General features: G+C 38.3%; 1 protein-coding gene across 4 annotated transcripts in view; it reads right to left on the bottom strand.

The window, feature by feature from the left end:
- The window catches only part of SUCLG2 (succinate-CoA ligase GDP-forming subunit beta), a 136,333-nt gene that overhangs the window by 22,250 nt on the left and 95,347 nt on the right, over positions 1–18,736 (bottom strand). Inside the window, exon 10 of one of the 4 annotated variants that reach the window (XM_067303453.1) lies at positions 12,545–13,806. The exons of 2 other annotated variants lie outside the window; for them this stretch is intronic. In XM_067303453.1, coding sequence (XP_067159554.1) covers positions 13,729–13,806 — 78 coding nt within the window. In that variant the 3' untranslated portion in view covers positions 12,545–13,728. Of the gene's footprint in view, positions 1–12,544; positions 13,807–18,736 lie in introns of those variants that run through there. One more of the 4 variants, XM_067303455.1, reaches the window with a different exon arrangement.

Here is an 18,736-nt window from a genome sequence, read left to right on the forward strand (position 1 = left end):
GAAAACAGATGAAGAAGTTATTCTTCAGCTCTAGGGAGACTTGGGATCTTCCTATTTTGTCACGGGAGAAACATCTTTGACATCTATTCCCCATGCAGAAGAAAATGAAGTGCTACAGAAACTCCTGTCTAGGTCGTACTGCTTTTCTTACTGAGACAATAGAAACTTAAAAAAAAAAAAAAAAAAAAGGAATTCTGGACTTCAAGAAGCTTAATTAAAGTATAAAAATGCATTGTCATGGATACTGAACTGCATATACACATCTGAAATCTCCAGATAATTAAAAACTGTTCTTTTACGGTCATCAAAAACCTGAATTACTGTGCTCATTAGGTTCCGAATAATTACCACATAAAAATCAGCTAAGTATTAACACATTAGTAAATCAAAACAGAAATAGTAAAACTAAGAAAGATACAAAGGGTGACAAAGATATGGAACAAGCTCTGTATACAGAATAACTAAATAAACTAGGACTTTCCATCTTAGAAGAAGGAAAGCTGAAGGAGAATATAGTAAAAAGTCCAAGCAGCAAGAGGAAAAGGAACAGGGTAACAAAAGGTAACAGTGTAAATGGTTTAGAACAAGCAAAGAAATTAATGCAGGCAGAAACAGTTTAATGCATGTATTGTATATGGGTTTTGTTAAATACTTTTGAAGTACTTAAGCACAGTAGTAGCTAAGGAGACTCTGAAAGACAGATTACATAAAAACGTTCCCGCGGGGGTGTTTCCTGCTGAGCAGCAGCTTGCCATGTACGGTGATCACCCGGGAAGCCTTGCCTTCCCTTTGGCCACCACCCGGGAAGCCTTGCCTTCCCTTTGGAGGCCCTTCATGGCCCCCAGGCTCATTGCTATGCTCCCTGTTGAGGCCCCAGCGGCCTTCCTGCCTGGACTCTGCGCTGGCAGCTGAGATCAGCCACACGTTTGGCTTCCCCAGGCGCCTCCATGCGTTTCCCATCCCAACTTGCACATTTGAAAGACACTTTCTGTTAAGATTCCCCCAAACCACCCTACTGACACCCTAGAGTCACAACAACTGCAAACCTCCCCTTGCCCCAAAACTCAAGACCTGACAAAGCGAAGACTATTGGTGACCTGAAACTTGCGACCATAGCTCTCTGGCTCCGCTTTGTGACATGGGCCTTACCGGAACATTAGGGCACAGGTTCCTATAACGGCTTGAATCCAATTAATAGCATGAATGCGAGGAGAGAGGAACATGACCTCTCCTTTTCACCTTGCATGATTTAGCTGTAATGCAAAATCATATCCTAAGACTGTGAGCTCTTTGAACTAGCGACTGCTTTTCTTCTCGGGTGATAAATTGTCTGGCACAATGAAGTCCCGGCCCATCAAAAGCCAATACAAAAGGGGAAATAATAGCAATAACAACAATAGTAATGGCACTGTACTGTAACAGCAATTAACCTAATCAAGCAGCTGAAAAATGACAGTAGCTCAACTGAGAACTAATATATTGGCCCAGAAAGCAAATCCACACTTCAAGCTACAGTCTTTTAACTCACTGTAGTTGCCACTTTAGCGCTGCAATTCACCTCCACAGGAAAATGCAGTAAATGAATGCAGATACTCACACCCAGCACCACAGTGATGCAAGACTACTCTTACCAGTACTGGCCCCAAATAAAGACAGGTAATAGTTCTGGGAAGCAAGAAGACACACATGGAGGTACGCTCAAAAGATCTAATCTAATGCCCTTTGAAAGGGATGGAAACTCATTGATTCTCCATGGTGCATACACAGAAGAACATGGACAAACTAAACATCTTTGCAACAAGTCCCTCTTCCAGAAGACCCTTCTCTTTTGGGCTGAAAACTTCACGCACACCCACATTTCTGTGGGACGTCAGTCCAAAGTATTTACTATGTTTGGACTTTTGGGCACCAGCCCAGAGGACTCTTTAGTTGAAGAACTGTTTTTTGAATTTATTAGTAGATTTGATAAGCCCATCTATCATTTAGGTGTGGATGCATATTAAATAAGCCACACTGAGCATTTTTCAAAAGCAGTGTTAAAATTTTGTTTAAAAAAACCCAAGAAAACAAAAAAACAACAACAAGATACCCTGCAGCATTCTGAATAGCTCGTACCTTGGTGACACCTTAGAGTGTTCACAAAGAGCAAACCAAAGGATTCTGGTTTGCTTCAGCCTAATTAAAATGTTTTAAAAGAATTTAATTACAATATGCCAAACTACACCAATGTAAAGATCTTTCCTACAGAGAATTAGTGATGAATTGAATGTATTTTTTTAATCAAACTGTTGGCAAGCAATGTGGGTTTCTTGTTTGTAAACAACCACACTAATGCTAAACATATTTATTCACAACTTGACACGAAATCTAGCTCTGTAATTAATCATTTCCCTAATTCAGACAAAACAAAACCCCAAACTTGTACCCCTCTCTTATTGAGAAATAGTCAGTTACACACAAATGAATAATTATCTGAATTATCAACTATCTACAGATGTGCAGCTCTCTTCAGTGCAGACAATAGCGTACCCCTGGCGCATGCTGCTAATCTCACACACATTCACTTCCTCTTTGTTTTAAGTGAGGAAATCTCCTTACATATTAAACAAGCTCAATCACGGCCTATTAAAACTATTGTTCCGGGTTATCTATTAATTGCAGGCTTGCCTATCTGTATGTGTTGCTAAGATGCCAGCCCTCTTATTAATTGAAAAGTTTCTGCATGAGTGGGTAAAAATGTTAAAGGCCATGGGTTAAGACTAATTCTGTAAAAATAAGGTAACTCTTAAGCTGTGAAAAGTTGTCATTGGAATTAACTGCTTGAAATCCTGTCTTATTTTGAAAGCATAAAGGGTGAGTTTTAAATATAAAAAAAAGAATCAGTTTATTTAATTTCTCAGGCTTAAATAATTTACAAGAATAGTTTGTTTTTGATATCAACAGAAGTTTAGATCTGAAAGACTATAATTACACTTCTTGTAAAATGTTATTTTCATCTTGGTTCTCAAATGCAGCAATTAGGAGTCAAAACAAAGATAGTGCAAACTATGTTGCTCATGTAAAAAGACTAAATTCCTTCTAGGAATGTTATATTAATCCCACCTCACCCCTCCAAAAAACCCCCAAACAAAACAAAAACCCAGAACAAAAATATAATCCACTGCTTTGGCTATAATGGCAGCATTTGTATGTTCATCCTCCACTTACATGGGAAAAACAGACTTACAAGACTTTTACAAGCTTATTGCATTCAAATAGAATAAAACTAATACATGGGCATTCTGCACAAGTGACATCTCCGACACACAAAAACTTCTGCTGGTAAAAAACAAAACAAAAAATCCAACCCAGTTTATGACACACAGGACCTCAGCACACGCCAAGGTCTATACTAGAATAGCATTATGCCACTTCTTTCCATACACTTTCTCATTAACTGCAGGACTAACAAAAAAGTGAAATTTCTTACGTAGTACAAGGTTATTCCAGAAGCCTAAAATACAGGAGCTTAGAGATCCATCATTTTGTTTAGATTCCTGTCATTCACATATAGTATTGCAAAGCAGTTTTCAGTGGTGCAATGGAAAGAGGAGAAGGAAAGGAGGGGAAAGGATTTAACTTTAGAATCCATGAAAGAAGTAGACTGAAAAATTCTTGAATAACCGCCGATGATAATACATTCGTTATCAAAGTTCCACATTGTCGTCTGTCTTCAGTGTCTGTGGCTGACAGATATACACATTTCTAATCCTTTGCCGCTCTCAGACTGGCAAACTCTTTTGAATAAGTCCCTCCACTTGAGCCTATGAATTTAATTCTTTCCGCATATGACTGGGCAATGTTTCAAAACTTTTCTTCAAGACACCAAAAACGTACCTACATCTTACTCAACAGAGAAATCAACAGGCTGTTCCCTGGTGGTTCCTGGAATGCTGATTCTTTTCAGAATTAAAGACAACCTGGATGTAATATTCAAGAAGTATCAAAAATAAAGACAACCCCCCCCCCAAATCTTAGTTTGTCCTACAAACTTCTAAAAAGTCCAGTTTTGATCCAGATTAGAAGCCTGTTTAATTCTCTAAGAACTTTCATTTAGCAGGACTCCTAACCATAAACGCCAGAAACAGCTTAAACTTGAGTGCTCAGGGGACTGAACAATCTGGCTGTTCACATCCATGAAGAAAAATATTCTTCTTTTCAAAGTTACAGACTTTCTTCTTTGTTCCAAACCCTAAGAGTGCAACACTATCGAAGCTGCATAAAGAAAAATATATATTCTACAACAAAATTCAACAAATTACATTAAAGCAGTCAAGGTAAATGGTACAGTGATTACTATATCATTCCTTTCCTTTGGGATTATTCTGGTCATATGAATTTAGATAGATTCTTCAAAAAATCCTCCATAAGCACATGACCAAAGCTATCTCAGAAATGAAATGATTACCAATCTCAGCTCCAGGCAACATATTGCTGCAATCAAAATTGATGCAAATCAGAAGTGAGAAGTGCTGGAAAAGCGTGATAGGTCCTTTTTGAGACTAGTAAATTCCTTTCATAAATACTCAAATACTTTATGTTCACATCTGCCACCATTTCTTGACTTTTCAAATACCCAGATGACAAAAAGTACATATTTGATTAGCAATAAACCAAGAGGCTTCAGAACTCAGAATTAAAGACTGTGTCAGCAAGTTATGGCTACACATGGATTATAATTAAAATATGCAATCATTTGTAAAGGTTTCTTTGCAAGAGGTTATCAAAGTAGTAACTTGTTATGGAAGGAAAAGTATTGTCATGGATCAGAAACAAGACAGGTAGGATTCAGAAAGCAAAGAGAATGAAAGGGTCACTATTCATTTTGGCTGATACCTTGCTGTGAATGTGTCACAGTTTCATTTGAGATATGTACAAGTCCTCTAGCAAGATGAGCAGTGACATAGCCAATGGTCCAAAGAAAGCAAATTAACTGAGGTGAGCCAACAAAAAAGAGAGAGAACAATAATACAGCAATATTAAAACAGGACAGCACATTCATATCAGACATTAAAAACGCAACAAATTTTAAAAACAAGGGACTTCACACTTTGAAGCTACATTTAATCTCTCATCTCTAAGAAAGCCAGGCAATATCTAATTTGGGAATGAAGAGTACACTTTCCTACCTGAATAACTGATATCTTTCTCTGAAGCAATTTGGCAAACTACCGCCAGAGGAAAGGATACTGGAATAGATGGATCAGATCCAATTTACCAGTTTCTGAGCTCTTTATCTGTGAATATACTCCTCTGTTAAAAAAACAGTCAATAGAATTATTGTACTTGGTAGCACTTTATATATTCTGCTGAAAAGTAACACTTGCTCAAAGTCCAAATAATCAAGTCTAGATAATAAAACATCTAAATACACATGCAAAATTCTTAAGCTTTATACAAGCTTTCATATATTCAAAGGAGCAGGATTAGGAAAAATCTCCTCACACAGAATTGTTCTGCAAAGGATTCAAGTAGTAAACAGGTGTGGTACTTCACAGAGCAAGAAGCGTAGTTATATTTGTACTTCATTACTCTGTATGCGATATATTTACTTGTTCACATACACAGAACACTTTTATTGTCGCCAGTCAGAAGCACAGAGAACTTGTAAGCCAATTTACATTAAAATAGTTATTCCTATTGAAATTGTATCTTCAGATTGACCTTTACAAATATATCTAACCATGCCAAGCATAGGAAAAATTTTATTGCTGAGAAGTCAATACAAAGTTTTAATAAAAAACAAACCACTTGCATGAAATCAAACCTCTGCACAAGATTTTTTTGCTTCATAATTGCCTCATACAGGGTTTCTTTAACCTTTCTCCTGTAATTAGCCATCTGGCAAAGATATAATGGCTAGCAGAGATGACAATTCTGATCCAGACTGGTAAAGCTTTTGCTCACGGCTGTGTTTATTGATCCTATATTCTTTTCCGTGAAGGAGAGGCTATTTTGGGCCCAGAAAGCTCACTATATTGGTGTTTCAAAAGAAGGCTTATTCAACATGGTCCTTTAAAGCAAATTGCCAAGGCAAGACCAGGGATGTGACATGCCAGTGTCACCAGGATGTTTGTATTCTTAGTCTAAACAGTTATGCCTCTGAAATGGCCACTGTTTTTAGAGCTTATTGGAATGAGCATTCATTCAAATGCCATCATCTCAGTTATTTTCAGGCCTGGACTTCAAGTTCCCATGAAATTTCCCTTCCTGCAAAACAACTGTGGTCCCATTAATCACCATCATAGACTGCCTCTATTATTACCTGCTAGGTTTTGATCATCAGGACCTCAGCAAACCCAATATCACTGATTCCCTCTTACGGCTGCAGCTGAGATGATGACTTCTAGGGAATGCTGGAACTGGCAGAAAATGCTGAAGTAGTAATGCACCGAGAGCTCTCTGCTTTTCCTTTGGTATAGAAGTTATGCAAAAGTTACAAAACTACTTTTGAAATCATTTTTACTCTTCAAAGCTTTCAAGTTAAAACCCAGCAAGTCTTTACAAGTCCTATTTGTATCTGTCTGAACTCTTTTACCATACACAATACTGGGGAATTGCAACCCTCCTTCATGCCCCACATTTATTATTTGACAAACAAATTCCACAAACCCATCTAATGGGGAGAGCTGTGAATGCTCCCAGTTAATAACAGTTCACATGAAGAAGGCACTGACATTCTTTCAAATATTTTACAGCTGAACAACTAAGAAGCTACTTCTTGTCAACTCACAAAATCAGACAACTGCCTCGGCCAAGATACAGCTTAAACCATTAGTTGTAGCACAGGCAGGACAAACTTTCACAGCGGCTAGGGAATTCTGCAACAGTTCACCTTATGTAGTGCTGACTATGGATGTCACCAGGCTGCTTGGATTCTTCATCTGAACAATTACACTTCTGAAACAGCCACTGTATTTAGCACATATTAGAACAAGTGCTCATTCAGTGCCCTCATCCTGATTATTTTCAGGCCTGCACTTGTACAGCATGTATTTATAAGCGTTCTCCTAAAACCATATTTGTCCATACATCAAAAAATAAACATGGGCACAATTAAACATGGCACACAGCTGGGAGCGTTGAGACTCGCATGCAAACCCTCAAAGAACCAAGGATTATTTTATTGATTTCTGGATAGCTCTTTTAGTTTTCCAATTATGAAAAAGCTAAAGGTAGTAGTTTCCTTCAATATAACAAGATGCTGAAGTTGTCACTTGTTTCTCATTAATTTTTCATTTCTACAAGCAAAATTCTTTTCTGGGAGCACTCAGTGGCAGTACAAGTCTGTTTCATTCACTTTTCAACACTAGACACGTATTTATTCCTAAGTTTTCAATTTCATTGCATAGCTTGCTATGCAACTTGCACACATCAACCACAGCAGCAGACAGCTTTTCACCAAAAACTTATAACTTGACATATACCTTGTCTTGCCTTAGGCTTAAATTGATTAATTCATCTTTCACTTGTGGTAAAGTCTCCCATTTAAAATGTTTTAGTAGGAAGAGGCAAATTTTACAGACTGAACCAGAAAGAGGACTTTCAGCCTCCTTTTCACACTTGAGAGAGAATTCAGTATTATGCACAGCTGTTAAAGAATTCTTTAACTTCAATTTGGCTCTTGTTATCTTCCCTCATTCTCATTTCATCTCTAAGTTTCTGTTTCAGATATTCCTTCCTGTGCAATATATGTGGGCCACAAAGCAAGGGCTGTCTCAGCCATTTCTCTTCTTAGGGTCTTTTAATGAGTGGACAGTTGCATTTAATTCTCATATTCTCAAATTTTTGGCAAGAAAATGGAGATAGAGAAAGGAACCATAAGCGTTAATCAGAATCTCAAAAATTCACTTCACTTAAGAAACTAGATCTATTACATTAATGAATGGAAGATTATAGAATAACTTTTGCTTATGCAGAGTGAAGATACCTAATACTTGAGAAGGGAACAACATACTACAATTGGAAGTGGAAACTCTGAAAATTCAAAGGTGAAAAATGGAATCTCAAGTATAAAAGTAGATAAACTACGGAAAAGCTTATAGCTGTATGTGGTATCTTCCAAATCTAACCAAGTATGTATATCAAGATTGAGAAACTTTTCTTGCTAACTCAATCACAGGACTTTGAACTCAAGGCAGGAATTATTAGTCAATATTAGGCAGGAAGTCACGCTGGATGATTTTAAAGGTCTTTCCTAATCTTAAAATCTGTGTCTCAGGGTGGAAATACAGACTTGGTTTTGCATAAGTCTATGCATCTTAATATATTGAACATATTACAGATATAAATTTGCTAAAATTGCTATATTAAAAAGAGTAGGTAGCACTTGGCTTTCCCTCAAATAACTAGTTATGGGTGTAGAATGAGCTCACCTGCATTCATTTTGGTAAAGCTGTACTAGATGAACAGTTGACCCACGTTTTTAAAAACAAGTCTGTCTCATATATACACCTGCGCTGCAGGTATACAAGAAAGATGAGTTCAGAAACGTTGAACTGGAATGGCAGATACTTGAAATGGTGCAAGAAGAATATGCACTTTAACAACAAAAACGATAACTGAAAGGGATTCTCAAGCAAGTAAAATAAATCAAAGCTAGCAGGTCTTTGGAAATACATTTAAAGGCATAGAAACAGAGACAATTAGGACAGTTACTGTAATATTGATGATGATAGTGCATCAAGAAGGAAACTGAAAAGGCTACGGTAATTTCAGGGTTCATTAGAAACACAGAGGGTGGGAAAGAAATCAGAGTTTGTCAAATAGAAAAAAACAAAATCAGTAGGGAAAGAAGCTTCAATTTCAAGCTTCTAAGTGGGTATTATGAATAATGTACAGCTAAAAAAATGATAAACTCCTCAAGTATTTGTGTTTGTAACCTCTGGAAATGCAGATGCCAAGTTATTTAAGCACATGCTTCTGCAAAACAGATAAAAGACAACACCCTAAAAGTTGTAACTCCGTGACCCTGTTGCATACATGCCTCGAGCATCCTGCATCTTACTTCCCTAAACACACCAGGTGGGTGAATACGTATCGACTGCAGCACATATCAGGTGTTTCCTTCGCTGAGACAAAGTGAAAAATGAGCCAGTAGCTTCTGTTCGTCACTCCAAAACCTCATCCGGTTGTTCTTCCCAAAATCCCAAGAGAAACTTCCATAGACTTACGTGAGTGCTGAATATAAGGAAAGGGTATCCACTTTACAGCAGGGCTAACTAAGCACAAAACCAAAAGACATCCCTCCCAATTCTTTTGCTGACCCTGTCTGGGAAAGCTGGAGACATTGACCTCAAAGTGTCATCTAGAATAAAGGAATGCACATTTTCAGGGATCTTCTTGGCAAAATTAATATTCATGAAGTTGCAAGTAATTTAAGGTACTAAAAGAGTGACAGAGCATGATCCTAAAGATTAAAAGCAGCAGCAACCCATACACACAAAAAACAAATGCTTGATCAACAGTATACCCACAAGCTGCTCCCTTGACAGCTCACTGCAATGGTAGGACATGAGATGAAGACAAGGAAGTTGAAGCCAGAAAATAAACCAAGCATACACCAAAGGCAATGCTGAATGCAGCAAAATAGGTGAAGAAAACCCCCCAATGTTTTGCTCATGAATTTGCTCAGTTTTGTAACCCCAGGTGTTATAATGACAAAAACAAAGACAAGCTGATTTTCAGCTAACATTTACCCTTTTAATAGCACAAAGTATGGTAAAGATTTGAAATACTCCTTATGCAATAAACATGATTGTACAAACAGCAAATAAAAAGAAGTGCCTTTTGGAGATTGCTAGAAACATCTGTTTCTAATTACCATTGTGCATCCACTATTCCAAGTGACACCCGTCTTCTACCTGAAGACCAGAAATTGTGAACAGCAGCAGCACCACCACTTTGGCTTTCTCTCATCTTTGAGACCCAGAAGGCCACTTTTAGACCTTTCCATATGCAAAGCAAGTCTGACTAGCAGGAAACAAAATCCTACACCTTGCTCTTCTGCACAGAAGTGTAGGGACTACCATTGCTGAACACTGAAGACAAGGAAAGGTACGTCCCTAGGCACCTTCAGGGAAACTATTATTAACCCTTTAGACTAATGACAGTAGTGACTGTTCACCTAGCATGACTTATGATGGACACCAGGGAGCTACTGAACCATTCAAATCATGTATTTAAGAAGTCTGTATGATCCTCCCTCTCTCCCCCTTCCCCAATATTTATTCTCTAATAGCAATAATGACCTCAGCACATGGCAGTCTTTGAAGATTAATGACCAGTGGAGGTTAATGGTCCTCAGCTATTCTTCGAGCCATCAACTCCTCCCAGCCAGTCATTAATCCCCAAGAAATGCCTTAATGCCTCACTTGTTACTGCTTAAGCATCTAGCTTGTAAATTTTCAGGGCATTAAATCTCCAGAAGTAATCTTTTTCTCTTTGGAGGCCACTATTTCAACAAAGTGGACAGCTGAGATGAAATGAAAGTGACTTCATTATATAGGGATTCTCTTCAGCTTTGCAAAACAGAGTAGTATTTATTTGTGTTTATATGCATTTATTTGTTTTGGAAGCTAGGAAATACAATCTCCTTTCTTGTCAATTCTGAAAATTTCCTGACAGAATAGCCATACCAAACCTCCTTCATCCAGCATGTCAACAGCAAAAAAACCTTACAATGAAAACCATTTCTACTAGTTTCTTTGTAAAAACAACAACATACTCTGCCACTGAGCGTTCTGCAATCTTGGGACACTCTTGCCTCTTCCAGAGCCCCCTCTCTTTTCCTCTTTGCCTGTTTAGACCAAACTACTTAAGGAAAGGAAGAGTTCTTTACTTCAGGATTCTGCATAAGCGATCTTGATTTCAACCAGGGTTTCTATGCAGTACTTTAATGTAAATAGTGACAACGGATCTTTTCCAATGGCCCCTTGAACTAATACAGCGCTCACATGGAAGTATTTTTGTGAACGGAAGTGGTGCAGCATGTAAAAATTACCTTTCCTCTAAACCATTTTTCAGTCCTTTGGGAAGTCACATACACGGTAAAGTACCTGCATAATCATCTCTGGGAACCAACAGAACAAAGAGCAAAAAATAAATGTCTGTATTCAAATTGTGATGTGGTCAATCAAATCCAATTTATATTCACTCAGAAGGTTTGTTATGCAAATGCTTCTAACTTGGACTGCACCTGACCCAGGCAGTCCAAACATTTAAAGGGCAGCCATTCTTTTCCTTTTCTTTTAAATGGACATCTAGTTTTACATTCTTTTCTTATTGTCAGAGTCTGGCTAATAAGACCTGTTTTATAAAGCATTCACAACTTGAAAAAAGTCATTTTCTGCAGTTTCAAAGAAAAAGAAAAATTCTTGGTAGGGTTCAGTGTCTGCAGATATGACCAAAAAAAAGGCAAGATGTTATTATTTCTCAATCATTTTCTTTGAGGAAAATACCGCAACAGATTCTGAAGAATGTTGACATTACATTTAGCAGAAGGCTAGACATAATATCAGACTATTATCATACTCATTTATATTGGCACTCAACGCGCATTAGTCTGAAGGCAACAGGGCTACCTGTCAGACAACAGCATGTGCAAACTGACACGCTATTAGAATACCAACTGGATGTACTCAATTAGAATTTTACTGAAAAGGCTTGCTTTTGAGATAAGGCAGAAATGTGGTGTGTGTTGACTGGGAAAAAGGATTAATAAGCATAAAGAAAAAATTACCCTCTTACTTCCTGCAATAAAAACTACAAATAAAGAGATTAACTATAAAATACTAGCTCTAAAACAGCAAGAGCCAAAAGGAGCCGAAGGAAAACCGTATGGAGAAGACTGGGCAATGGTTCTGCACCCGTAACTCACAGGCTCTGCAACCTTCAAGAAGCCACTTCAGGAAGGGAGAGGTTTAACAGCTCTGAAGACCCAACACACCAATTAAAACCCCCAAACAAATCTTGGCCTTAAATGAATGACACCTTCCCTGTTTCCTTGCTGCACTTTCAGAGAGCTTTAATACTTCCCGTAACCCTTTCGCTCCCCACCTCAACTATTTTTGATGTTCTCTTTGATTTATTCAGACGCAGAGGTTTTTTAGAGAGAGAAAATGAAGGCAATTATGCCTCGTCCAATTTATCAAAACCTACACAGGAATGATTTCAAAAGATAGGAAATAAAAGTTTTCCCATATTTGTGTGTGTTTTCATATATTTACCAAATACAGTCAAAATTCACAACAGCCCTTTAAAAATATTAACAGGAGAAAAAAAAGAGTGAACACTTCTACTGTACTTCAGGGTGGGAAAGGTATGATAGAGCTTGAAAAACTCTGGACTAAAGAATAGCAGCAAGATAAGAGAACGCTACTTAAAATTGTTATGATAAAAATGCATATGGAACATGCACAGAAAACTGGTACGTATGATAGAAAAAAGAGAATACAGATTAGTACGAGATGGTGTGAGAAGCTATAAAGATTTTATTGCTGTGAGTTTGAAGTGACAACATCTCTCATGGGTGCCAGAGATACGCATGTACTACGTGGATTCTCCCCATGAGTGACAATAATCATAAAGATACAGCATCCATACCATTAAATATTTTATTTCATACCATTTCTTTGGTTTAGGCTTCTTGATGTCAACCTTTGAGGAAGCCAGTTTCTATAGAAACAATTCTGTCACTGATGTAGCACCGACAAGTCAGTGAAAAGCCAGTTTACATACTATTTTGAAATCTAAAGGGTGGTTTGGGGAAAAAACAACTGTACTGAAATGTCTGTTTTATCTGTGGCTGCACCAACTACCTTTATCCTGGGGACAGCGAGTGTTTCACTGTACTGTATCCAACCTACAGATCCCACAGCCAATTGCACCCATGCAAAGTGCAGACGTGGCATTTAAAGTTATTCACTACTAAGCACTGCTGAGCTGAGATTAGTAACTGTGTGCACACTCCCCAGTCATTGCGATATAGAATAATATACACCAATTAAGACTTTTAGACAACCCTCTTTCCTTCACCCTGCATGCAGCCAGTTGCTGAGGAAGAAGAGCATCTCAAAATGCTCCACCTCCACGGCATGACGTCAGGTGAGCAGAGGTTGGGCCTCTCAGATGCACTCGCAAGGGAAGGATTCTGTCCTAGCATCCCAGCTCATGCAAGAGAAGAGTCCTGCAGGCTATCTGTCTTCAGTCCTAAATCCCAGGTTCCCATCAGAATTTTTGCAAACACTCTCCTAAACATTCTGGCATTATTTTATTCATTTCTGGGACTCTGGTGTGACAAGCAAAGCAAAGACTACAGTCTTTACAGGAAAAATCTCCAGACATTCACTTGCTCATGAAACATGCAAGAGAGAATACTGCAGACAGAACAACAAACCTTTAGACTTGCTTCATCACCTGGTCTGATCAATGGTTGTGATCTCTAGATTTCTAGTAGAAATCCTAAGAAGGACCAGATCCGCCAGATCCCTCCTGCCTCATCTCTTCCTGCTGACTTTTCTGATCTGAATGAAATTACTTCAGTTCTTGAAAGGCATGAGACACCTCCCCTTGTTCTCCTGCTAAGATTTGCCACGAAGTGCTGCCACAGAGCCACTGCGACCGTAGGAACCCTGTCATGTGAGTGAGATAGCTGGAAGCCTGGTCTTCCACCAAGGCAGTTAGGTAGTTTTAACAACTTCTTGGTGGCCCTGCTTTGTCTTCCCTGCCACAGTCTGTCTCCTTCTGGAAAACTGAAGCTGTAAAACACTATAAAAATTACAGTCACAAACACTATTTGGAAAATAAAACTACACAGGAATCTGCAGTTTATGAAAACATACTCCACACTCCCAAACTGTCGCAATGCCAACATGCAATATTTGGCTTCACAGTTCACACAGTTACGTGAACGCTGTTATAAGACTGTGTATATGTGTATGCACATAACTGCATTACATGCATTACTTGTACGCACTATTTCTGAGGTTGGTAAAGTACATATCAAACTAGAGGCTGAAAATAAAATTCCAGAAATCTTTCCAAACCAACCAGGCAGTAAAAGATCAACTTAGTTCACTCTGCACAAGAAAACTCTGTGGGTATTAAGTACCCAATCTGATTTTAGTCAGATTAATGCAAAACAGCACTAACAATCCAGTACCAGGAGATTTTTAACTAATAGAACTACTTCACTGAGAAGAGAATCAGACCTTGACTGCTCATGGAAATATATCTCTTCTCTTCTTATGACAGTTTCGAAATTTCACCTATAACTCTGAAAAAAAATATTTTTGAAAATTATTATTAGTTAAACCCATTGAAGCACTGACCTTCAATACCTATAATGCTCCAAAAAAAAAAAAAAAAAAAAAAAGAGAGAGAGAGAAGTCGCTTCCATGTCTGATTGACAGATCTATTGCAAATAGTCTCAACAGCTTCAAAGCTAAAGTGGAAAAATGCAACCTGCGTATCCATAACACTTTCATTCTTACTTATTCTAGCAAGTTTTCTTATATCTAGAGGAGTAATTGTATGATTCAAGATTCAGCCCTGCAGTTAGCAAGTAATCAGGAAACCACTAGAACATATGAACTCATCTTAAGCATTAGAGTGAAAAAATAAGGCACACGTTCCTATAATATTCCAAATCAATAGGAAAGTTTATGTATCCAATACAAATCTCAAATTACCCTTTGTCTTTACTACATAGAGAATCCATAACCAGTTCAGTTAAAATACTAACTGAAAATATCGTTATATCTTGAAACAAACTCCACGGTGCAAAACAAACAGAAACATCAACACAGTGACTATGCCAGGCCAGTTAGTTTAAGATAAAGCTATTAAGTCCATTCCAGAGCACTGTCCTGCACAGAAGCTGTACCTGACACCTTCACGTCGAACTACTAAGTTGAAAATGAAGATTACATTTGATCCCCTCTCAGCTCCTGACCCACTACTGTGGAGCGACGGGATGACAAATTCAGCGGTAGTGCACCAAAAATGAGAAGCACAGCCAAACTTTCTACCACACGAGAAACTCATCCCTGGAGGGATCTTCCTTGGAAGGTCAGTTTGAGATTCCAGAACTGACTCAGACAAACTACGATCAATCTTTCCATGCACAGATCTCAACTGTGGGATAAGCCTGCCCCAACACAGACAATTAGTGCTTAGAAGAATGAAAACCAAACCATAACAAAAACAAAGCCCAACCAAACAAAAAAAAAAATCACATCTCTTCTCCTGCAGTCCTCAGAGCAGCCTCCAAACCAACCCGAACCAGAAAAATACATCCAGGTTTCCATATGGGAAAAGGGTTAAGAAAGAAAGAAGCATGTGATATTAGTTGTATCTGTTTACATTAGTGAAAGATATTAAAAAAACACGTTGGAGAAATGCTGTAAAACCTTTCCAGAATTGGAAAGCATCGTTATACTTTAAGTGCTTTTGCCCCAAACTCTTCAAGACCCTATGTTATCTAAAACGTTAGATAACACATTGCTAAGTTAAAACCAATAGTCCAGGGCTGAAAAGCTCTTGAAGACATGAGCAGGATCAAAGCAGGTAAATTCAAACAAACTGTGTCGTCACTGTTTGGGGGCTTGAGGAGCATCACTTCCACAGCACACTTGAAGTAATTTTCTCTGCTGACATGCTATGTTTTGTCTTACTGAACATTTAACCTCTAGATTTGGACAGCACGCATTTGGCGCAGGCACATTTCTTTAGGGAACACCAGAGTGGTTACTTCAGTGACAGTTTTCTAATTATTCTGTCAAGCATCAATCCGTGAAGTTCCAAGTTCCTCAGCGCGCTGACTGACAGGGCAATCACTGCTTTACTTAAAGCCTCTAGAGCTGTTCTGTCCTGACAAATGCTTTTAAACCACCCCCCCTCCCCCAAAAACAACCCCTCCCCATAGCGTTCAAAGGGAGGATAGAATTTGACTTCCAAAACAACTCCCCACTTTCTACACACACTGTTCCCCAACGTAATTAAAAATTACACAAGTGTATATAATGCAGCTGGGAACAGAAAAACAAACCAAAAGAGGTTTTCTCCCCCGTATTACAGTAATCTATTTCAGGCATTTCGTTTTGGAAAAAATCAGCTGATAAAAGTACATCAGAAACAGAGAAGGAACTCGGGTAATGCAATCATTTTCACTAAGAAGTTCTCCTCTTGAGAGAGAAAAAAATCCACCTTCACAGCACTTTCAGCTTGATTCTGAGTGCTCCTTATTTCTGATTAATACTATCTTCCTCTGTTGAGATAGTGGTACTGTGACTTCTTTTGTAGTATTGGACCATTGACTGCAAGAAGTGGGAAAATGGGGGACTTTGTCAGTGATAAACAAGTAGCCCTGCACCCAGGGCAGGGAATACTACAGGCTATTTAGCAGTCACAATCACGATTTCCTAAATAACACAAAAGTACTTCATGCTCTATCTACTGCCGAAGATTTTGACCATTAGGTGTGCACTGCACTTAGACAAGATTTGATTAATATGCCCCAATTCCACATCTGAGAATTCGATGGCAGAGTTGCTCTTGCTGGCTCACCGGGATAATCTCAGGTTGCTACTGCTCAACTTTTCATGGAGATAAAAAGATGACCTCGCACAGTACTGAACGGCAGCACTATACTAGCGCAGCCGCTACGACTAGTTTCTGTTGAGATCAAATTTGAGTTATATTTAAAGTTTCTCCTCCAGTTTTAAAAGCTGAACTATGAATAATGCAGGTTTGGTGCCCTTGAACGTGAGCGCTACAGAGGAATACACATTGACTGAAACCAGCAAGTGTGTGACTAATAAAGAAATGAAATATCAGGTAAGGTGTCAAAGTGGGAAAGTACAACACATTTGATCGCTAATCAAAGTAAACTGCAGAAAATACCTCTCTAGAATTAATGTTTAAATCTATTTTTCTGAGGACATTAAGTATCTTTCTCTCTCTCTCGACATATATATATATGTGTGTGTGTGTGTATCACACATACATACACACACACATATGTGTGTTTATATATTTTATATATATACACTCACAAACACACACAAAACTCAATTTTTCTTGGATCTGAGTCAAAACTCGTAGTACACAGACTACCCATGATTTATGAAATGAAGAAACGATGCCTATTCAAATCTAGTCATAGGCTAGCAATAACTGCATCATTCTGCGGTTCTCTCTGGGTAGCTTATTACTAGATGCTTTTTATATATAAACCATCATGCACATCAACAATATGAACATGATTACTTCTGCTTTATGGACCAGATTTTTGGGGGGGGGCAAGATTACGCTGAACAATGTTATACTAGAAAGTAGTTTCATGGAATTCAAGATGACTGAAGCATTGCAGGGCCTGTTTAGGCCTGAAGGACTGACTTTTAAGCTGACCTAAACCAGCACCATCTTCCAGGAACTACTCATCTGACCTTGTGATGAACCAGTTCAGGTGCTAAATTTTTTTTTTTTTTTTTTTTTTTTTTTTTTTTTTTTTTTTTACAGATTTAGTCTTCGGCCAGTTTAGCTCCCTGAACTCACTCACTGAGGTGTCCTCCAAGTGCTGGTGCAAATGGAGGGAGGAGGGTGTAACCACAGACGCGCTGAGATAAACTAAAGCTGTCATGGACTTGCTTCCCTAGACACAACCCGATAGCATGGGAATTACAGAGCTGATCGCTGATACTGTCCACGGAGGAAGGAAGTTCTTTGATAAAAAGCCCAAACCTGCAGTGGTCAGTAAGGGAAAACCTGCTCTTCTGGCTGGGCAGAAGTGCAACAGATTTTTAGCATTATTAAGGGAAATAAGCTAACTTTGCTGAAATGTAGGTGCCATCTCTGTTTAAATTGCTTTTACTTTATCTCTTCGTTCAATTACTTCCATATTTTGTAAGACTACGCAAAAACAAAAATGTATTTGAGATTCTCTTCTATGTAATACACACACTCAAATCCAAAACCAACTATATAGGGCCCCATGAAAGTTTTGATTAAAGGCAAATCCTTCACAATTCAGAGAGCACACACTCAATCAGTGGTTGAAGAGGAAAACCTCCAGGGAGCAGCAGGAACTAAACAATTCTGATAAGGTTTCTGTGACTTTTCAGCAAATAGTAATTTGTTCTTTTATATTTCTTCAATGAGAAGTCATGCATTGCAGTCTCAAACCTTTAAATCAAATGATTTGCTGGGCATCAGGCATTCAACTTTCATCACCTACTATAAAATATTGACTCTGCACATTCATTCATTTCTATCCAATAATTGATTTTTTTTCTTTTTTCTTTTTTAAGGCTCGCCAGTTACAGCCTTGTAACAGTATTCTAGAAGGGTGACTTAATCAAGATGTAGTTAAGAAAAAAAAATTTCAGCTTTTTCAATTTTAAACTTGTCGATGCCACATAAGCATGTATTTTCTCTATTTTCTAAATGAGATGCTTTTACTTCCCCCCTCCCCCATGTACTAATTCCAAATCTACTGTCTGCAAGAGCCATTTATAGTTTATTTGAAGACTTCTGCTTTAATCACAAAGTTGGTATGACTCTGCCAAAGGAAAGAGCTGTGTTAACTCTTTGCTTCACAGCACTCTCAGCCGGAGCCTGTCTGTAAATACGGCTCGATTTGGCACGAGTTTGCATAATTGAGTTTTCATTCCCATTTCTGGTGAAGTGGACGCTGGCT

The sequence above is a fragment of the Apteryx mantelli genome, chromosome 12 (genome assembly GCF_036417845.1).
Source record: "Apteryx mantelli isolate bAptMan1 chromosome 12, bAptMan1.hap1, whole genome shotgun sequence".
Classification (NCBI taxonomy): domain Eukaryota; kingdom Metazoa; phylum Chordata; class Aves; order Apterygiformes; family Apterygidae; genus Apteryx; species Apteryx mantelli.